The sequence below is a fragment of the Crinia signifera genome, chromosome 2, assembly GCF_055691185.1.
Source record: "Crinia signifera chromosome 2, ASM5569118v1, whole genome shotgun sequence".
Lineage (NCBI taxonomy): Eukaryota > Metazoa > Chordata > Amphibia > Anura > Myobatrachidae > Crinia > Crinia signifera.
The window spans coordinates 97,760-121,560 of NC_139218.1; the positions used below are offsets into that span (position 1 = coordinate 97,760).

At 48.8% G+C, this 23,801-nt stretch overlaps 1 protein-coding gene across 5 annotated transcripts in view; it reads right to left on the bottom strand.

The window, feature by feature from the left end:
- RECQL4 (RecQ like helicase 4) overlaps window positions 1-23,801 on the bottom strand; it is a 314,021-nt gene that overhangs the window by 12,280 nt on the left and 277,940 nt on the right. For all 5 annotated transcript variants that reach the window (XM_083171422.1, XM_083171418.1, XM_083171421.1 and 2 more), the window contains exons 19-22: window positions 20,505-20,658; window positions 19,585-19,714; window positions 11,550-11,719; window positions 5,141-5,327 (exon numbers count right to left, since the gene is read on the bottom strand). In XM_083171422.1, coding sequence (XP_083027548.1) covers window positions 5,141-5,327; window positions 11,550-11,719; window positions 19,585-19,714; window positions 20,505-20,658 — 641 coding nt within the window. The remainder of the gene's footprint in view (window positions 1-5,140; window positions 5,328-11,549; window positions 11,720-19,584; window positions 19,715-20,504; window positions 20,659-23,801) is intronic.

A 23,801-nucleotide genomic window follows, 5' to 3' on the forward strand; every position in this document is an offset into this window, starting at 1 on the left:
TACACGTGTGATGTGATGGGTTATGGTATATCAGACTCCTCCCATCACTCTGTGCCTCCACAATGCTGCCATGTATGTGCTGTCTGCTGACTACATATGTGATGGGTTATGGTATTACACACAGGGGCAATGAGGCCAGGACCCTGGGTATTCTCAGGATAATTCACATTGGGGCGATGAAGCCAGGATCCTGTGTATGCTCAGGATAATACACATTGGGGCAATGAAGCCAGGACCCTGGGTATGCTCAGGATAATACACATTGGGGTGATAAAGCCAGGACCCTGTGTATGCTCAGGATAATACACATTGGGGTGATGAAGCCAGGACCCTGGGTATGCTCAGGATAATACACATTGGGGTGATGAAGCCTGGATCCTGCGTATGCTCAGGATAATTCACATTGGGGTGATGAAGCCTGGATCCTGCGTATGCTCAGGATAATTCACATTGGGGTGATGAAGCCTGGATCCTGCGTATGCTCAGGATAATACACATTGGGGTGATGAAGCCAGGATCCTGTGTATGCTCAGGATAATTCACATTGGGGTGATGAAGCCAGGATCCTGTGTATGTTCAGGATAATACACATTGGGGTGATGAAGCCAGGACCCTGCGTATGCTCAGGATAATACACATTGGGGCAATGAAGCCAGGACCCTGGGTATGCTCAGGATAATACACATTGGGGTGATGAAGCCAGGACCCTGCGTATGCTCAGGATAATACACATTGGGGCAATGAAGCCAGGACCCTGGGTATGCTCAGGATAATACACATTGGGGTGATGAAGCCAGGACCCTGGGTATGCTCAGGATAATACACATTGGGGCGATGAAGCCAGGACCCTGTGTATGCTCAGGATAATTCACATTGGGGTGATGAAGCCTGGATCCTGCGTATGCTCAGGATAATACACATTGGGGTGATGAAGCTTGGATCCTGCGTATGCTCAGGATAATACACATTGGGGTGATGAAGCCAGGACCCTGGGTATGCTCAGGATAATTCACATTGGGGCAATGAGGCCAGGACCCTGTGTATGCTCAGGATAATTCACATTGGGGTGATGAAGCCTGGATCCTGCGTATGCTCAGGATAATACACATTGGGGTGATGAAGCCTGGATCCTGCGTATGCTCAGGATAATACACATTGGGGTGATGAAGCCAGGACCCTGGGTATGCTCAGGATAATACACATTGGGGTGATGAAGCCAGGACCCTGGGTATGCTCAGGATAATACACATTGGGGCGATGAAGCCGGGATCCTGGGTATGCTCAGGATAATTCACATTGGGGCGATGAAGCCAGGACCCTGGGTATGTTCAGGATAATACACATTGGGGTGATGAAGCCAGGATCCTGTGTATGCTCAGGATAATTCACATTGGGGTGATGAAGCCTGGATCCTGCGTATGCTCAGGATAATACACATTGGGGTGATGAAGCTTGGATCCTGCGTATGCTCAGGATAATACACATTGGGGTGATGAAGCCAGGACCCTGGGTATGCTCAGGATAATTCACATTGGGGTGATGAAGCCAGGACCCTGGGTATGCTCAGGATAATACACATTGGGGTGATGAAGCCTGGATCCTGCGTATGCTCAGGATAATACACATTGGGGCGATGAAGCCAGGACCCTGCGTATGCTCAGGATAATTCACATTGGGGTGATGAAGCCTGGATCCTGCGTATGCTCAGGATAATACACATTGGGGTGATGAAGCCTGGATCCTGCGTATGCTCAGGCTAATACACATTGGGGTGATGAAGCCAGGACCCTGGGTATGCTCAGGATAATACACATTGGGGTGATGAAGCCAGGACCCTGGGTATGCTCAGGATAATACACATTGGGGTGATGAAGCCAGGACCCTGTGTATGCTCAGGATAATACACATTGGGGTGATGAAGCCAGGATCCTGCGTATGCTCAGGATAATACACATTGGGGTGATGAAGCCAGGATCCTGCGTATGCTCAGGATAATACACATTGGGGTGATGAAGCCAGGACCCTGGGTATGCTCAGGATAATACACATTGGGGTGATGAAGCCAGGACCCTGGGTATGCTCAGGATAATACACATTGGGGTGATGAAGCCAGGACCCTGTGTATGCTCAGGATAATACACATTGGGGTGATGAAGCCAGGACCCTGCGTATGCTCAGGATAATACACATTGGGGTGATGAAGCCAGGACCCTGCGTATGCTCAGGATAATACACATTGGGTGATGAAGCCTGGATCCTGGGTATGCTCAGGATAATTCACATTGGGGTGATGAAGCCAGGACCCTGGGTATGCTCAGGATAATACACATTGGGGTGATGAAGCTTGGATCCTGCGTATGCTCAGGATAATACACATTGGGGTGATGAAGCCAGGATCCTGCGTATGCTCAGGATAATACACATTGGGGTGATGAAGCCGGGACCCTGCGTATGCTCAGGATAATACACATTGGGGTGATGAAGCTTGGATCCTGCGTATGCTCAGGATAATACACATTGGGGTGATGAAGCCGGGATCCTGCGTATGCTCAGGATAATACACATTGGGGTGATGAAGCCAGGACCCTGCGTATGCTCAGGATAATACACATTGGGGTGATGAAGCCAGGATCCTGTGTATGCTCAGGATAATTCACATTGGGGTGATGAAGCCTGGATCCTGCGTATGCTCAGGATAATACACATTGGGGTGATGAAGCTTGGATCCTGCGTATGCTCAGGATAATACACATTGGGGTGATGAAGCCAGGACCCTGGGTATGCTCAGGATAATTCACATTGGGGTGATGAAGCCAGGACCCTGGGTATGCTCAGGATAATACACATTGGGGTGATGAAGCCTGGATCCTGCGTATGCTCAGGATAATACACATTGGGGCGATGAAGCCAGGACCCTGTGTATGCTCAGGATAATTCACATTGGGGTGATGAAGCCTGGATCCTGCGTATGCTCAGGATAATACACATTGGGGTGATGAAGCCTGGATCCTGCGTATGCTCAGGATAATACACATTGGGGTGATGAAGCCAGGACCCTGGGTATGCTCAGGATAATTCACATTGGGGTGATGAAGCCAGGACCCTGGGTATGCTCAGGATAATTCACATTGGGGTGATGAAGCCAGGACCCTGCGTATGCTCAGGATAATACACATTGGGGTGATGAAGCCAGGATCCTGCGTATGCTCAGGATAATACACATTGGGGTGATGAAGCCAGGACCCTGGGTATGCTCAGGATAATACACATTGGGGTGATGAAGCCAGGATCCTGGGTATTCTCAGGATAATACACATTGGGGTGATGAAGCCAGGACCCTGGGTATGCTCAGGATAATACACATTGGGGTGATGAAGCCAGGACCCTGGGTATGCTCAGGATAATACACATTGGGGTGATGAAGCTTGGATCCTGCGTATGCTCAGGATAATACACATTGGGGTGATGAAGCCAGGACCCTGCGTATGCTCAGGATAATACACATTGGGTGATGAAGCTTGGATCCTGCGTATGCTCAGGATAATACACATTGGGGTGATGAAGCCTGGATCCTGTGTATGCTCAGGATAATTCACATTGGGGTGATGAAGCCAGGACCCTGTGTATGCTCAGGATAATACACATTGGGGTGATGAAGCTTGGATCCTGCGTATGCTCAGGATAATTCACATTGGGGTGATGAAGCCTGGACCCTGTGTATGCTCAGGATAATACACATTGGGGTGATGAAGCCAGGACCCTGGGTATGCTCAGGATAATACACATTGGGGTGATGAAGCCAGGATCCTGCGTATGCTCAGGATAATACACATTGGGGTGATGAAGCCAGGACCCTGGGTATGTTCAGGATAATACACATTGGGGTCATGAAGCCAGGACCCTGGGTATGCTCAGGATAATACACATTGGGGTGATGAAGCTTGGATCCTGCGTATGCTCAGGATAATTCACATTGGGGTGATGAAGCCTGGATCCTGTGTATGCTCAGGATAATACACATTGGGGTGATGAAGCTTGGATCCTGCGTATGCTCAGGATAATTCACATTGGGGTGATGAAGCCAGGACCCTGTGTATGCTCAGGATAATACACATTGGGGTGATGAAGCTTGGATCCTGCGTATGCTCAGGATAATTCACATTGGGGTGATGAAGCCTGGATCCTGTGTATGCTCAGGATAATACACATTGGGGTGATGAAGCTTGGATCCTGCGTATGCTCAGGATAATTCACATTGGGGTGATGAAGCCAGGACCCTGTGTATGCTCAGGATAATACACATTGGGTGATGAAGCCAGGATCCTGCGTATGCTCAGGATAATACACATTGGGGTGATGAAGCCAGGATCCTGTGTATGCTCAGGATAATACACATTGGGGCAATGAGGCCAGGACCCTGTGTATGCTCAGGATAATTCACATTGGGGTGATGAAGCCAGGACCCTGTGTATGCTCAGGATAATACACATTGGGGTGATGAAGCTTGGATCCTGCGTATGCTCAGGATAATTCACATTGGGGTGATGAAGCCTGGATCCTGTGTATGCTCAGGATAATACACATTGGGGTGATGAAGCCAGGACCCTGGGTATGCTCAGGATAATTCACATTGGGGTGATGAAGCCAGGACCCTGTGTATGCTCAGGATAATACACATTGGGGTGATGAAGCCAGGACCCTGGGTATGCTCAGGATAATACACATTGGGGTGATGAAGCCAGGACCCTGGGTATGCTCAGGATAATACACATTGGGGTGATGAAGTCAGGACCCTGGGTATGCTCAGGATAATACACATTGGGGTGATGAAGCCAGGATCCTGTGTATGCTCAGGATAATACACATTGGGGTGATGAAGCCAGGACCCTGGGTATGCTCAGGATAATACACATTGGGGTGATGAAGCCAGGACCCTGTGTATGCTCAGGATAATACACATTGGGGTGATGAAGCATGGATCCTGTGTATGCTCAGGATAATACACATTGGGGTGATGAAGCCAGGACCCTGGGTATGCTCAGGATAATACACATTGGGTGATGAAGCCAGGATCCTGCGTATGCTCAGGATAATACACATTAGGACGATAAGCCCAGGGAATCACACAATAGGTACACACCTCTGGAATACTCTGTAACAAGTCTGCAGCTGTCGCAGCGCTGTCGCCTCTCGTGAAGTCACTTTGTGGTATAGAAAATCACACACTTCTTCCAATTCCTCATCTGTCAGATCCCCATAGGAACGGAAGTGAAACGAGAGCTTGCTGAACTCTGCCAGTACCCCACTTCTGCCAGTACCCCGGAATCCTAAAGCAAATAGAAGTACCACTTGTGAGATCAGCAACCTCAGCACAATCACTGCCTCAATCTTCTTCTGACTGGGAAATCCTTAAATACATTTCCATTATATACAGCTAGCGACCCCGCATGGGTACATGGCCGAACGCTGCGTTCCTTCCCGCTTTATATACTATCACACATGGCACGCGCCAATGATAAACTTGAATCACTTAAATCATTGTTGCTCGGCTCCTATATGGGCTAGGACAATAGTTATTATACCTTAACCCTTCCCAGAGAACAGCGCTACATATTAATGACAACTGCACAAAAATTCATCCAGCTGTTTTCAAGATTGCCGCATCCAGACAGACAGGCAGGCAGAGACAGGCAGGCAGAGACAGAAAGGCAGAGACAGAAAGGCAGAGACAGAAAGGCAGAGACAGACAGACAGACAGACAGACAGACAGGCGCGCTTTGGGGACTTTCTTACTATACTATATAAGGATAATAATATAGTAATTTCCTGAAATCTACCTCACACACTGCTCTATGGGTCTAATTCACACCTGGTCACAGGACAGATGTTCTCATAGTGGCCAAAATAATGTGCACTACAGGGGGAGCACAGATGTTACGTGTGCACTGCAGAGGGGGGGGGATGTAACATGTGCACTACAGGGGGAGGGGCAGATGTAATGTGTGCACTGCAGTGGGGGGGGGGGGCACAGGTAACGTGTGCACTGCAGAGGAGAGGGGGCGGCGGCAGAAGTAACGTCCACACTGCAGAGTGTGTGTGTGTGTGTGGGGGGCGTAATTTGTGCACTGCAGAGGAGAGGGGGCAGATGTAACGTACACTGCAGAGGGAGGTGGGTAGATGTAACCTGTGCACTGCAGAGAGGGGGGTGGGGGCAGATTTAACGTGTGCACTGCAGAGAGGGGGGGGGGGGCAGATTTGACGTGTGCACTACAGGGGGGGTGTCAGATGATGTAACATATGCCCTACAGGGGGGGGGGGGGGGGGGGAGGGGGTTAGGGTTGTGATTGTGCCAGGATCAGCACGTTGTCCAGATACAGCAGTATCCGGATACCCTGATTACAAATTCTGCTGCACATCACTGCCATGACCTTTGTAAAAACCCGAGGTGTTGTTGAGAGGCCAGAAATTGGAAATAACAGTCCTGTAGTGAAAACGGCAGAAACAGTCAATGTTCTGGTCTGATGGGGATATGCAGGTATGCGTCCTGGATGTCCAGGGATGCCATGTAGTCCCCTGGTTGTAAAGCTACGACTATGGATCGCAAGGTCTCCATTCTGAACTTTGGGACTCTGACGAATTTGTGGAGCCGTTTTAAATTGAGGATGGGGCGGAATGACACGTTGGGCTTCCGGACGAGGAAGAGGCTGTCGTAGAAACCTGTACCTCGCACAGACACAGGAACCGGAGTTATTACACCAGACAACAAGAGCTTCTGGATGGCCTGCTCCAGAGCTCTGCGCTTTTCCAAGTTCCTTGGAGAACTTGTGGAAAAGAATGAGCTTGGTGGACGCCGCCAAAAGGTTATGGAGTAGCCTCGGAAGACCACGTCCTGAACCTATGCATCTGTTGTGGATTTCAGCCAGACATCTGAGAACTGCAGCAGGCAACCCCTCATCTTGGGACCCCCAGGTGGAGCACCGTCCCATCATGCGGAGGGCTTATCCTCTGGCTTAGAGTCAGGTCGTAGAGGATCGCACAAGTTTGGCCACCAGTGCGTCTACTCTGGGGGCCATTTCCCAATGGACTATCCTTCTGAGGGAGGGGGTAAAGGGAGGCAAACTTTCTAGGAAGTGTATACTTTCTATTTGGTATATATCCCAGGGCTCCGTTAGGGTATCTTCGTCCTTAGACTTGGGAAATACGACCAGGGTCCGCTTAGGTTGTTTAAAAGTAGGGCCGGAGGATCTGGTCAGTTCCGCCGGGTCCTGTAGATTCAGAGTTATGGTAAAACCTATCTTCGAGGTTCCTGGGCCCACAGGGATAACATTGGGTTGTAGGCAGATGCAGAGGACCGTGCACCAACTCTCCAAAGCTTTAGGCTTCCCATCATACCTGGCTCCTCTCCCCTATAACCCCGCCTCTATGCTAGGACAGTAGCTTATTTAACCAGCCCCAGCAGGAAGCAGAAGAGGACAGAAGACACAAATAAAAAAGGCATGGTACATACTCGCTCCTACAAGAGGAAGGAGGACCAATGACCACAGTCTGTTGCCCTATATACATCAGGCATACTAGGGTGGGCGCAGAAACCTCAAAGAAAGGGAGTTAACCGAAAGTAGGTTTTCGCATAACTCCCATTTTCTTCTTCAGGGTTCCTAGGTCCCACAGGGATAATATCTGGGATGTCCCAAAGCAGTAAATTAAGGATGGGCAGATGCCTGAGGGGCCAGTAGAACTTTGCGCCCAAATGCACATCTTGGGAAGCAAAAGTATTGAAGGCATAGAACCTCAGAAATGTGTGGACCGAGAACTATGTTGCTGCCTTGCGCAGCTATTCAGCGGAAGCACCATGCCGAAATCTGCATAGCCTGGTGTATTGTGACTCTATGGAGGTGCAAGTGTTGAATCTTGTCCTGCAGTTGCAGACATTTCTCCTGAGAGAGAATTAGTTTCTGAGCTTTGGAGTGTAATAGGGCTCCCAGATGTAACATCTGCCTGGACGGGACCAAGGCAGATTTCTTCCATATGTGTGTGTTTGCAAGAAATCCTTTGCTAGATGAAGGTGATGTTTACCATGAACTGGCCAGGATGAAGAGATCGTCCAAATACAGGAGGACTTGGACACCCTGCCATCTGAGGGAGGCTCTCATGGCTGTCATAACTTTTGAAGATCCTCGGTGACATGGCCAACCCGAATGGGAGGACCTGGAACTGGTAGTGATGGGGCAGTATGGCAAACCGCAGGAAACGTTGGTGAGACTCAGTAATAGGTACAGGTCAGTAGGCACCCTAACTGTCCAGAGACACCATATAGTCCCCCGGCTCCATTGCTAATACAATGGACCACAGGGTCTCCATGCGGAACTTTGACACCTTCACAAACCTGTTCAGTGATTTCAGGTTTAGAATAGGCCTGAAAGATCAGTTTGGTTTGGGTACCAAAAATAGGGTTGAATAATATCCCTGACCTCATTGCTGTTGAGGCACTGGTACAATCACTCTGGATTGTAGTAGGGAGTCTACTAACTGTTGCAGGCAGGCCCATTTTCTTAGATCAGGGGTGGCCAACCGGTCAGAGGTAAAGAGCCGAAAAATATCTGTAGTCTAGCTAAAGAGTCAACAACATGTGCCCGCCGAAGGCGGGCGCGCCAAAAAAGGGGCGTGGTCTATTTGGACCCCTTGGATGGGTTTAATACACATATGCCTCCAATAGTGCCAGATACATATGCTCCCACGGTGCCGGGTATTTTACAACATAATGCCAATTACACGTCACACAACCATTACATAGTATACCACATACCATGCTCATTACATGTTATGCCACATACCGTAATGCCCATTACATGATATACCACACACTGATGCCCATTATTCATTATGCCAGGACTCAATTTATTTCTAAGTAGGGATAACATGGACAGTGCGCGCCAAAATCACCGTAATGCTGATTACATGTCACACACCCATTATATAGTATACCACATGCCATAATGCCCATTACACGTTATACCAAACACCATAATGCCCATTACACTAAACACCATGATGCCCATTACACATTATGCCACACTTTTTAATGCCCATTATATATAATACCACACCCGTAAAGCCAATTACATATAAGTGCTGCTTATCTAAAGCCCGTTGCTACGGGGTTAATTCTTGATGCCTATATGTGTGTGTACAGCGGGTGGCACTCCAGCAAATAACGACAGTAATCACGGTCTGTGTTCCAATGTTTCAAATGTTATTTCCACATTTTTCATCAGGGTGCAATAAACAATACAATAAGACGGTATTTAGGTATTTATACCTTACCGAGTCAGTGAAGGATGACCCCCGTTAGCAGAGACTTCCGGCGTGCGGCAGGGGACGGAGCGCACGCTCGTCTGACGCGATGAACGTTGTGCGTCAGCGCGGGGGTCAGAGGACGCTTTCAGGCTGACACGTGATCCAGCTCGCTGTGATCAGTGCAGTCTTCCGGCATCCTCGTCGCCTCGACGCACAACGTTCATCGCGTCAGACGAGCGTGCACTCCGTCCCCTGCCGCACGCCGGAAGTCTCTGCTAACGGGGGTCATCCTTCACTGACTCGGTAAGGTATAAATACCGTCTTATTGTATTGTTTATTGCACCCTGATGAAAAATGTTGAAATAACATTTGAAACATTGGAACACAGACCGTGATTACTGTCGTTATTTGCTGGAGTGACACCCGCTGTACACCTATATATTGGAGCGAGCCCTCGTCTCTCTTCCCCTGGGAGGGCACCCGGTTTTGTTTTCTCTGGTATTTGGAGTGCCGGCCATCACCTGGAAATCTGCTATATATATATATATATATATATATATATATATATATATGCCGGGGGGGGGGGGGGGGGGGGGAGACAGTAGCCGGGGACAGTGCTGGGGGGTAGACCGTAGCCGGGGACAGTGCTGGGGGTAGACAGTAGCCGGGGACAGTGCTGGAGGTAGATAGTAGCCGGGGACAGTGCTGGAGGTAGACAGTAGCCGGGGACAGTCGGGGACAGTGCCGGGGGTAGATCGTAGCCGGGGACAGTGCCGGGGGGTACAGTGTAGCCGGGGACAGTGCTGGGGGTAGACAGTAGCCGGGGACAGTGCCGGGGAGAAGACAGTAGCCGGGGACAGTGCCGGGGGGTAGACAGTAGCCGGGGACAGTGCTGGGGGTAGACAGTAGCCGGGGACAGTGCTGGGGGTAGACAGTAGCCGGGGACAGTGCCAGGGGGGTAGACAGTAGCCGGGGACAGTGCCAGGGGGGAAGACAGTAGCCGGGGACAGTGCCGGGGGGGGGGGGGGGGTAGACAGTAGCCGGGGACAGTGCTGGGGGTAGATAGTAGCCGGGGACAGTGCTGGGGGTAGATAGTAGCCGGGGACAGTGCCGGGGGGAAGACAGTAGCCGGGGACAGTGCCAGGGGGTAGACAGTAGCCGGGGACAGTGCTGGGGGTAGACAGTAGCCGGGGATAGTGCCGGGGGAAGACAGTAGCCGGGGACAGTGCCGGGGGGTAGACAGTAGCCGGGGACAGTGCTGGGGGTAGACAGTAGCCGGGGACAGTGCTGGGGGTAGACAGTAGCCGGGGACAGTGCCGGGGGGGGAAGACAGTAGCCGGGGACAGTGCTGCGGGTAGATAGTAGCCGGGGACAGTGCCGCGGGTAGATAGTAGCCGGGGACAGTGCCGCGGGTAGATAGTAGCCGGGGACAGTGCTGCGGGTAGATAGTAGCCGGGGACAGTGCTGCGGGTAGATAGTAGCCGGGGACAGTGCCGCGGTAGATAGTAGCCGGGGACAGTGCTGCGGGTAGATAGTAGCCGGGGACAGTGCCGCGGGTAGATAGTAGTACTTTGGGTGGATAGTTGACCTTACAGTATATCCCTTTACATTCCCACTCGTCTCCTTCACTCGGCTAACACCCGTCGGCTCTCCTGCCGACTTATTACCTCCTCCCACTCCTACCTCCAAGATTATTCACGTGCTTCTTAAGACCCACTTCTTCACCAAAACCAAACCTTCTGTTCCTTGCCCCATATTTACCCCTCCGGTGTCTCCCATGTCTGTCTGCCCCCCCTCTTTAGAATGTAAGCTCTCACGAGCAGGGCCCTCTTACCTCATGTGCTTATCCTTTCTTACTGCGTTACCTTGATACTTATGTTGCAGCAATCGGCTGATGTTCCTATAATCATTTACTCTGTATTTGTCCTGTATTGTCTTCAACTGTAAGTTACTGGTTTCAAGTTTGATTATGTGTACTCTGTAACTGGGCGCTGTGGAACCCTTGTGGCGCCATATAAATAATATTAATAATAATAGTAGCTAAGGCAGTGCTCCCTACATGTACCTCCCGGGTGGCCACATCACACTCCAGAATCCAGGCTTTCTCCAGTGCTGTCCACAATAGGATTCCTGAACATGCGTGGTAGGGGCAGTGACTTATTCGCTATGCTGAACATCAAATACATTCTCCTATAGGTATTGTACACATACTGATTTCACTTCCCACTGTCTTATTTATGGTACACAATACTGACCTGTAGTGTGCGAATGCCATTGCAGGTCACGTAAACCTCTCTTAACTGGAAGGACCTCCCAACCCATGGAGTCTGCAAGTTCAACCACATTAAACTCCACAGTACTGACATGAGTGTGATTCACACCAGATAGACGCTCCCGAGCAAGGGCTACGGCTATGGGAGGGCAACTGTGGAAGGAAAAGCAGAATAGGGTGAGGCACTAAAGGGAGGGTAAAGGATATAGGGGAGCAGTCACATGACCGCTAGGACACAGAAAACACAGCAGCAGTCAGGAACAGGTAAGTGACCGCTGTGCTATTGCAGACGATATACATTACTTGTTACCTTTACTAGCATTAGTGTATAACCACAGACACACAGATATACACCAGGGGAGAGGACGTCACTAGCATTAGTGTATAACCACAGACACACAGATATACACCAGGGGAAGGGACGTTACCAGCATTAGTGTATAACCACAGACACACAGATATACACCAGGGGAAGGGACGTTACTAGCATTAGTGTATAACCACAGACACACAGATATACACCAGGGGAAGGGACGTTACTAGCATTAGTGTATAACCACAGACACAGATATACACCAGGGGAGAGGACGTCACTAGCATTAGTGTATAACCACAGACACACAGATATACACCAGGGGAAGGGACGTTACCAGCATTAGTGTATAACCACAGACACAGATATACACCAGGGGAAGGGACGTTACTAGCATTAGTGTATAACCACAGGCACACAGATATACACCAGGGGAAGGGACGTTACTAGCATTAGTGTATAACCACAGACACAGATATACACCAGGGGAGAGGACGTTACTAGCATTAGTGTATAACCACAGACACACAGATATACACCAGGGGAAGGGACGTTACCAGCATTAGTGTATAACCGGAATGGGATCATTCGTCAGACTGCATTTAGGTCTACAGTCATTAGGTCGACCCCACTAGGTCGACTGGCAGGAAGGTCGACCTGACTTAAGGTCGACATGGGCCAAGGTCGACATGACTTAAGGTCGAATTTGCATAAAGGTCGACATGAGGAAGGTCGCCTGGTCATAAGGTCGACATGGGTTTTTCACTGTTTTTTTATCCGAATGTCGACACAGTCGACATGGACACAGTTGGCAATGAGAATCGGACCCTCGCATCGCTCGCAATGCTTCGGGCACGGTGCCTCGCTGCGCTCAGCACACTATTTTATTCTCCCACCACGCCCTAGTGAATGGTAGGGCATGAAATACCGCCTGTCGGCACATGTCGACTCAAAAAAAGGTGAAAAACCCATGTCGACCTTATGACCAGTCGACCTTCCTCATGTCGACCTTTATGCAAATTCGACCTTAAGTCATGTCGACCTTGGCCCATGTCGACCTTAAGTCAGGTCGACCTTCCTGCCAGTCGACCTAGTGGGGTCGACCTAATGACTGTAGACCTAAATGCAGTCTGACGAATGACCGCATCCCGTATAACCACAGACACACAGATATACACCAGGGGAAGGGACGTTACTAGCATTAGTGTATAACCACAGACACACAGATATACACCAGGGGAAGGGACGTTACTAGCATTAGTGTATAACCACAGACACACAGATATACACCAGGGGAGAGGACGTTACTAGCATTAGTGTATAACCACAGACACAGATATACACCAGGGGAAGGGACGTTACCAGCATTAGTGTATAACCACAGACACACAGATATACACCAGGGGAAGGGACGTTACTAGCATTAGTGTATAACCACAGGCACAGATATACACCAGGGGAAGGGACGTTACTAGCATTAGTGTATAACCACAGGCACACAGATATACACCAGGGGAAGGGACGTTACTAGCATTAGTGTATAACCACAGACACACAGATATACACCAGGGGAAGGGACGTAGTGTATAACCACAGACACACAGATATACACCAGGGGAAGGGACGTTACTAGCATTAGTGTATAACCACAGACACACAGATATACACCAGGGGAGAGGACGTTACCAGCATTAGTGTATAACCACAGACACACAGATATACACCAGGGGAAGGGACGTTACTAGCATTAGTGTATAACCACAGACACACAGATATACACCAGGGGAAGGGACGTTACTAGCATTAGTGTATAACCACAGGCACAGATATAGACCAGGGGAAGGGACGTTACTAGCATTAGTGTATAACCACAGGCACACAGATATACACCAGGGGAAGGGACGTTACTAGCATTAGTGTATAACCACAGACACACAGATATACACCAGGGGAAGGGACGTTACCAGCATTAGTGTATAACCACAGACACAGATATACACCAGGGGAAGGGACGTTACTAGCATTAGTGTATAACCACAGACACAGATATACACCAGGGGAAGGGACGTTACTAGTATAAGTGTATAACCACAGGCACACAGATATACACCAGGGGAAGGGACGTTACCAGCATTAGTGTATAACCACAGGCACACAGATATACACCAGGGGAAGGGACGTTACTAGCATTAGTGTATAACCACAGACACAGATATACACCAGGGGAAGGGACGTTACCAGCATTAGTGTATAACCACAGACACACAGATATACACCAGGGGAAGGGACGTTACCAGCATTAGTGTATAACCACAGACACACAGATATACACCAGGGGAAGGGACGTTACCAGCATTAGTGTATAACCACAGACACACAGATATACACCAGGGGAAGGGACGTTACCAGCATTAGTGTATAACCACAGACACACAGATATACACCAGGGGAAGGGACGTTACCAGCATTAGTGTATAACCACAGACACACAGATATACACCAGGGGAAGGGACGTTACCAGCATTAGTGTATAACCACAGACACACAGATATACACCAGGGGAAGGGACGTTACTAGCATTAGTGTATAACCACAGACACAGATATACACCAGGGGAAGGGACGTTACCAGCATTAGTGTATAACCACAGACACACAGATATACACCAGGGGAAGGGACGTTACCAGCATTAGTGTATAACCACAGACACACAGATATACACCAGGGGAAGGGACGTTACTAGCATTAGTGTATAACCACAGACACACAGATATACACCAGGGGAAGGGACGTTACTAGCATTAGTGTATAACCACAGACACAGATATACACCAGGGGAAGGGACGTTACCAGCATTAGTGTATAACCACAGACACAGATATACACCAGGGGAAGGGACGTTACCAGCATTAGTGTATAACCACAGACACAGATATACACCAGGGGAAGGGACGTTACTAGCATTAGTGTATAACCACAGGCACACAGATATACACCAGGGGAAGGGACGTTACTAGCATTAGTGTATAACCACAGGCACACAGATATACACCAGGGGAAGGGACGTTACCAGCATTAGTGTATAACCACAGACACACAGATATACACCAGGGGAAGGGACGTTACCAGCATTAGTGTATAACCACAGACACACAGATATACACCAGGGGAAGGGACGTTACCAGCATTAGTGTACAACCACAGACACACAGATATACACCAGGGGAAGGGACGTTACTAGCATTAGTATATAACCACAGACACAGATATACACCGGGGGAAGGGACGTTACCAGCATTAGTGTATAACCACAGACACACAGATATACACCGGGGGAAGGGACGTTACCAGCATTAGTGTATAACCACAGACACAGATATACACCAGGGGAAGGGACGTTACCAGCATTAGTGTATAACCACAGACACACAGATATACACCAGGGGAAGGGACGTTACTAGCATTAGTGTATAACCACAGACACAGATATACACCAGGGGAAGGGACGTTACTAGCATTAGTGTATAACCACAGACACACAGATATACACCAGGGGAAGGGACGTTACCAGCATTAGTGTATAACCACAGGCACACAGATATACACCAGGGGAAGGGACGTTACTAGCATTAGTGTATAACCACAGACACACAGATATACACCAGGGGAAGGGACGTTACTAGCATTAGTGTATAACCACAGGCACAGATATACACCAGGGGAAGGGACGTTACCAGCATTAGTGTATAACCACAGGCACACAGATATACACCAGGGGAAGGGACGTTACCAGCATTAGTGTATAACCACAGACACACAGATATACACCAGGGGAAGGGACGTTACCAGCATTAGTATATAACCACAGGCACACAGATATACACCAGGGGAAGGGACGTTACCAGCATTAGTATATAACCACAGGCACACAGATATACACCAGGGGAAGGGACGTTACCAGCATTAGTGTATAACCACAGACACAGATATACACCAGGGGAAGGGACGTTACCAGCATTAGTGTATAACCACAGACACACAGATATACACCAGGGAAAGGGACGTTACCAGCATTAGTGTATAACCACAGACACACAGATATACACCAGGGGAAGGGATGTTACTAGTATTAGTGTATAACCACAGGCACAGATATACACCAGGGGAAGGGACGTTACCAGCATTAGTGTATAACCACAGGCACACAGATATACACCAGGGGAAGGGACGTTACTAGCATTAGTGTATAACCACAGACACAGATGTACACCAGGGGAAGGGACGTTACTAGCATTAGTGTATAACCACAGACACAGATATACACCAGGGGAAGGGACGTTACCAGCATTAGTGTATAACCACAGGCACACAGATATACACCAGGGGAAGGGACGTTACCAGCATTAGTGTATAACCACAGACACACAGATATACACCAGGGGAAGGGACGTTACTAGCATTAGTGTATAACCACAGACACAGATGTACACCAGGGGAAGGGACGTTACCAGCATTAGTGTATAACCACAGGCACACAGATATACACCAGGGGAAGGGACGTTACTAGCATTAGTGTATAACCACAGACACACACCAGGGGAAGGGACGTTACCAGCATTAGTGTATAACCACAGACACAGATATACACCAGGGGAAGGGACGTTACCAGCATTAGTGTATAACCACAGACACACAGATATACACCAGGGGAAGGGACGTTACCAGCATTAGTGTATAACCACAGGCACACAGATATACACCAGGGGAAGGGACGTTACTAGCATTAGTGAATAACCACAGACACAGATATACACCAGGGGAAGGGACGTTACCAGCATTAGTGTATAACCACAGACACAGATATACACCAGGGGAAGGGACGTTACTAGCATTAGTGTATAACCACAGACACACAGATATACACCAGGGGAAGGGACGTTACCAGCATTAGTGTATAACCACAGACACACAGATATACACCAGGGGAAGGGACGTTACCAGCATTAGTGTATAACCACAGACACACAGATATACACCAGGGGAAGGGACGTTACCAGCATTAGTGTATAACCACAGACACACAGATATACACCAGGGGAAGGGACGTTACCAGCATTAGTGTATAACCACAGACACACAGATATACACCAGGGGAAGGGACGTTACCAGCATTAGTGTATAACCACAGACACAGATATACACCAGGGGAAGGGACGTTACCAGCATTAGTGTATAACCACAGACACAGATATACACCAGGGGAAGGGACGTTACCAGCATTAGTGTATAACCACAGACACACAGATATACACCAGGGGAAGGGACGTTACCAGCATTAGTGTATAACCACAGACACACAGATATACACCAGGGGAAGGGACGTTACCAGCATTAGTGTATAACCACAGACACACAGATATACACCAGGGGAAGGGACGTTACCAGAATTAGTGTATAACCACAGACACAGATATACACCAGGGGAAGGGACGTTACCAGCATTAGTGTATAACCACAGACACAGATATACACCAGGGGAAGGGACGTTACCAGAATTAGTGTATAACCACAGGCACAGATATACACCAGGGGAAGGGACGTTACCAGAATTAGTGTATAACCACAGACACAGATATACACCAGGGGAAGGGACGTTACTAGCATTAGTGTATAACCACAGACACACAGATATACACCAGGGGAAGGGACGTTACTAGCATTAGTGTATAACCACAGGCACACAGATATACACCAGGGGAAGGGACGTTACTAGCATTAGTGTATAACCACAGACACAGATATACACCAGGGGAAGGGACGTTACCAGCATTAGTGTATAACCACAGGCACACAGATATACACCAGGGGAAGGGACGTTACCAGCATTAGTGTATAACCACAGACACACAGATATACACCAGGGGAAGGGACGTTACTAGCATTAGTGTATAACCACAGACACAGATGTACACCAGGGGAAGGGACGTTACCAGCATTAGTGTATAACCACAGGCACACAGATATACACCAGGGGAAGGGACGTTACCAGCATTAGTGTATAACCACAGACACAGATATACACCAGGGGAAGGGACGTTACCAGCATTAGTGTATAACCACAGACACACAGATATACACCAGGGGAAGGGACGTTACCAGCATTAGTGTATAACCACAGGCACACAGATATACACCAGGGGAAGGGACGTTACTAGCATTAGTGTATTACCACAGACACACAGATATACACCAGGGGAAGGGACGTTACTAGCATTAGTGTATAACCACAAACACACAGATATACACCAGGGGAAGGGACGTTACCAGCATTAGTGTATAACCACAGACACAGATATACACCAGGGGAAGGGACGTTACCAGCATTAGTGTATAACCACAGACACACAGATATACACCAGGGGAAGGGACGTTACCAGCATTAGTGTATAACCACAGACACACACCAGGGGAAGGGACGTTACTAGCATTAGTATATAACCACAGACACACAGATATACACCAGGGGAAGGGACGTTACTAGCAGTAGTGTATAACCACAGACACAGATATACACCAGGGGAAGGGACGTTACTAGTATTAGTGTATAACCACAGACACAGATATACACCAGGGGAAGGGACGTTACCAGCATTAGTGTATAACCACAGACACACAGACATACACCAGGGGAAGGGACGTTACTAGCATTAGTGTATAACCACAGACACACAGATATACACCAGGGGAAGGGACGTTACTAGCATTAGTGTATAACCACAGACACACAGATATACACCAGGGGAAGGGACGTTACTAGCATTAGTGTATAACCACAGACACAGATATACACCAGGGGAAGGGATGTTACTAGCATTAGTGTATAACCACAGACACACAGATATACACCAGGGGAAGGGATGTTACTAGCATTAGTGTATAACCACAGACACAGATATACACCAGGGGAAGGGACGTTACTAGCATTAGTGTATAACCACAGGCACACAGATATACACCAGGGGAAGGGACGTTACTAGCATTAGTATATAACCACAGACACACAGATATACACCAGGGGAAGGGACGTTACTAGCATTAGTGTATTACCACAGACACAGATATACACCAGGGGAAGGGACGTTACTAGTATTAGTGTATAACCACAGGCTCACAGATATACACCAGGGGAAGGGACGTTACCAGCATTAGTGTATAACCACAGGCACACAGATATACACCAGGGGAAGGGACGTTACCAGCATTAGTGTATAACCACAGGCACACAGATATACACCAGGGGAAGGGACGTTACCAGCATTAGTGTATAACCACAGACACACAGATATACACCAGGGGAAGGGACGTTACCAGCATTAGTGTATAACCACAGACACAGATATACACCGGGGGAAGGGACGTTACTAGCATTAGTGTATAACCACAGGCACACAGATATACACCAGGGGAAGGGACGTTACCAGCATTAGTGTATAACCACAGACACAGATATACACCAGGGGAAGGGACGTTACTAGCATTAGTGTATAACCACAGGCACACAGATATACACCAGGGGAAGGGACGTTACTAGCATTAGTGTATAACCAGAGACACAGATATACACCAGGGGAAGGGACGTTACCAGCATTAGTGTATAACCACAGGCACACAGATATACACCAGGGGAAGTGTGACACACTGTTACCTGCGAGCTAGTGTGCGGAGCTGCTGGGGGCCACTGTAGCAGGTAACACGACACATAGAAAGAGTGGGGTGAAGAAGCTCCAGCCAGTGACAAGGATGAAGTTCCAAGTAGCACAAGAGAGTTTCGATACCTAAGATAAAGTTAAGGACATGGTTGGACAAATGTAAGCACTAGGCAACCCAATACAGTAGCCAAAAGTGGAACTTCTGATAACTGGCCCAGGTGCAAAAACATAATTTTTGCCCCTCCTCTACCTCAACCTAAGAAGTAATTGCTGGTGTGGACAGCAATGGGCCTCTTTGTTCTCAGGGGCCCCAGTGCAATGCTCCTGCTGCACCAATGTAAGTTCTGCATCTGACAGTAGCCCAACCCTACAATACTGTAATGACTGTGACCCAGCCCATCATAGCTGCCGGCCAACCAACCACCCAGCCCTTCACAGCTGCCGGGCCACCCACCCACCCAGCCCTTCACAGCCGCCGGCCAACCAACCACCCAGCCCTTCACAGCCGCCGGCCAACCAACCACCCAGCCCTTCACAGCCGCCGGCCACCCACCCACCCAGCCCATCACAGCCGCCGGCCAACCAACCACACAGCCCTTCACAGCCGCCGGCCACCCACCCAGCCCTTCACAGCTGCCGGCCACCCACCCAGCCCATCACAGCTGCGGGCCAACCAACCACCCAGCCATTCACAGCCGCCGGCCAACCAACCACCCAGCCCTTCACAGCCGCCGGCCAACCAACCACCCAGCCCTTCACAGCCGCCGGTCACCCACCCTGCCCTTCACAGCCGCCGGCCACCCTGCCCTTCACAGCCGCCGGTCACCCTGCCCTTCACAGCCGCAGACTGACAAGTGACCCCAGCTGTACTGCCAGATGGCAAAGCTCCAACATATATGGCAGACCAGTAGCTGACCTTCCTCCCTTATATCCAGGGCCTGCACGGTCTCCTCTATGGGCAGAACACGCTCATGTCTGTGGCATATCCGCTGCACTGGTGGCTTCTTACATTCCCCCTCTGCACATTGCTCTAGGAAATCCAGCATTTCTCCATCGTCCACTTCACAACCCTGCAGGAGATGAGACACAATGACAAGGAGGACAAGTGACATGATCCCAGCACATCAGAGAAATGAGCGGGTAACAGGGGAAACCAGCGAGAACGTTCCTAGGTCACTGCTTGATACAAGCTCCTCTAATAGCACTGAATGAAGACTGGGAATAGGAGTGCGTGTAGCAATCCTTCCCCTTATGGTTTCCAAGACCAGCCATATTAGAATGAGGCTTGGGAGCACACATCACACTACAATACATACCCCGGATTCACCCAAAGGACTAACACAACAAATGACTGTCACTACCTTCTGACCCACTGTGATTCCAGACATTATAGGTAGAAGAGGAGACAGCCAGTAACAATACTCCTTATGGTCCGGGCATTATGATTGGTTGGGATGTGATACATGTATCAGTGATGTCACAGGATACTCAGGACATAGCAGCATATGATTGGTTGGGATGTGATACATGTATCAGTGATGTCACAGGATACTCAGGACATGGCAGCACTGTCTAGGAGAGGAGACAGCCAGTAACAATACTCCTTATGGTCCGGGCATTATGATTGGTTGGGATGTACTACATGTATCAGTGATGTCACAGGATACTCCTGACATGGCAGCACTGTCTAGAAGAGGAGACAGCCAGTAACAACACTCAGTATGGTCCGGGCATTATGATTGGTTGGGATGTGATACATGTATCAGTGATGTCATAGGATACTCCTGACATGGCAGCATTGTCTAGGAGAGGAGACAGCCAGTAACAACACTCAGTATGGTCCGGGCATTATGATTGGTTGGGATGTGATACATGTATCAGTGATGTCACAGGATACTCAGGACATAGCAGCATATGATTGGTTGGGATGTGATACATGTATCAGTGATGTCACAGGATACTCAGGACATGGCAGCATTGTCTAGGAGAGGAGACAGCCAGTAACAATACTCCTTATGGTCAGGGCATTATAATTGGTTGGAATGTGATACATGTATCAGTGATGTCACAGGATACTCCGGACTTGGCAGCACTGTCTAGAAGAGGACACAGCCAGTAACAACACTCAGTATGGTCCGGGCATTATGATTGGTTGGGATGTGATACATGTATCAGTGATGTCACAGGATACTCAGGACATGGCAGCATTGTCTAGGAGAGGAGACAGCCAGTAACAACACTCAGTATGGTCCGGGCATTATGATTGGTTGGGATGTGATACATGTATCAGTGATGTCACAGGATACTCAGGACATAGCAGCATATGATTGGTTGGGATGTGATACATGTATCAGTGATGTCACAGGATACTCAGGACATGGCAGCACTGTCTAGGAGAGGAGACAGCCAGTAACAATACTCAGTATGGTCCAGGCATTATGATTGGTTTGGGATGTGATACATGTATCAGTGATGTCACAGGATACTCAGGACATGGCAGCACTGTCTAGGAGAGGAGACAGGCAGCAACAATACTCCGTATGATCCAGGCATTATGATTGGTTGGGATGTGACACATGTATCAGTGATGTCATAGGATACTCCTGACATGGCAGCACTGTCTAGGAGAGGAGACAGCCAGTAACAATACTCAGTATGGTCAGGGCATCATGATTGGTTGGGATGTGATACATGTATCAGTGATGTCACAGGATACTCCGGACTTGGCAGCACTGTCTAGGAGAGGAGACAGGCAGCAACAATACTCCGTATGATCCAGGCATTATGATTGGTTGGGATGTGATACATGTATCAGTGATGTCACAGGATACTCAGGACATGGCAGCACTGTCTAGGAGAGGAGACAGCCAGTAACAATACTCAGTATGGTCCAGGCATTATGATTGGTTGGGATGTGACACATGTATCAGGGATGTCACAGGATACTCCGGACTTGGCAGCACTGTCTAGAAGAGGAGACAGCCAGTAACAACACTCAGTATGGTCCGGGCATTATGATTGGTTGGGATGTGATACATGTATCAGTGATGTCACAGGATACTCAGGACATGGCAGCATTGTCTAGGAGAGGAGACAGCCAGTAACAACACTCAGTATGGTCCGGGCATTATGATTGGTTGGGATGTGATACATGTATCAGTGATGTCACAGGATACTCAGGACATAGCAGCATATGATTGGTTGGGATGTGATACATGTATCAGTGATGTCACAGGATACTCAGGACATGGCAGCATTGTCTAGGAGAGGAGACAGCCAGTAACAATACTCAGTATGGTCCGGGCATTATGATTGGTTGGGATGTGATACATGTGTCAGTGATGTCACAGGATACTCAGGACATAGCAGCATTGTCTAGGAGGAGACAGGCAGCAACAATACTCCGTATGATACGGGGATTATGATTGGTTGGGATGTGATACATGTATCAGTGATGTCACAGGATACTCAGGACATGGCAGCATTGTCTAGGAGAGGAGACAGCCAGTAACAATACTCAGTATGGTCCAGGCATTATGATTGGTTGGGATGTGATACATGTATCAGTGATGTCACAGGATACTCAGGACATAGCAGCATATGATTGGTTGGGATGTGATACATGTATCAGTAATGTCACAGGATACTCAGGACATGGCAGCACTGTCTAGGAGAGGAGACAGCCAGTAACAATACTCAGTATGGTCCAGGCATTATGATTGGTTGGGATGTGATTCATGTATCAGTGATGTCACAGGATACTCAGGACATAGCAGCATATGATTGGTTGGGATGTGATAAATGTATCAGTGATGTCACAGGATACTCAGGACATGGCAGCACTGTCTAGGAGAGGAGACAGCCAGTAACAATACTCAGTATGGTCCGGGCATTATGATTGGTTGGGATGTGATACATGTATGAGTGATGTCACAGAATACTCAGGACATAGCAGCATTGTCTAGGAGAAGAGACAGGCAGCAACAATACTCCGTATGATACGGGGATTATGATTGGTTGGGATGTGATACATGTATCAGTGATGTCATAGGATACTCCTGACATGGCAGCACTGTCTAGGAGAGGAGACAGCCAGTAACAATACTCAGTATGGTCCGGGCATTATGATTGGTTGGGATGTGATACATGTATCAGTGATGTCACAGGATACTCAGGACATAGCAGCATTGTCTAGGAGAGGAGACAGGCAGCA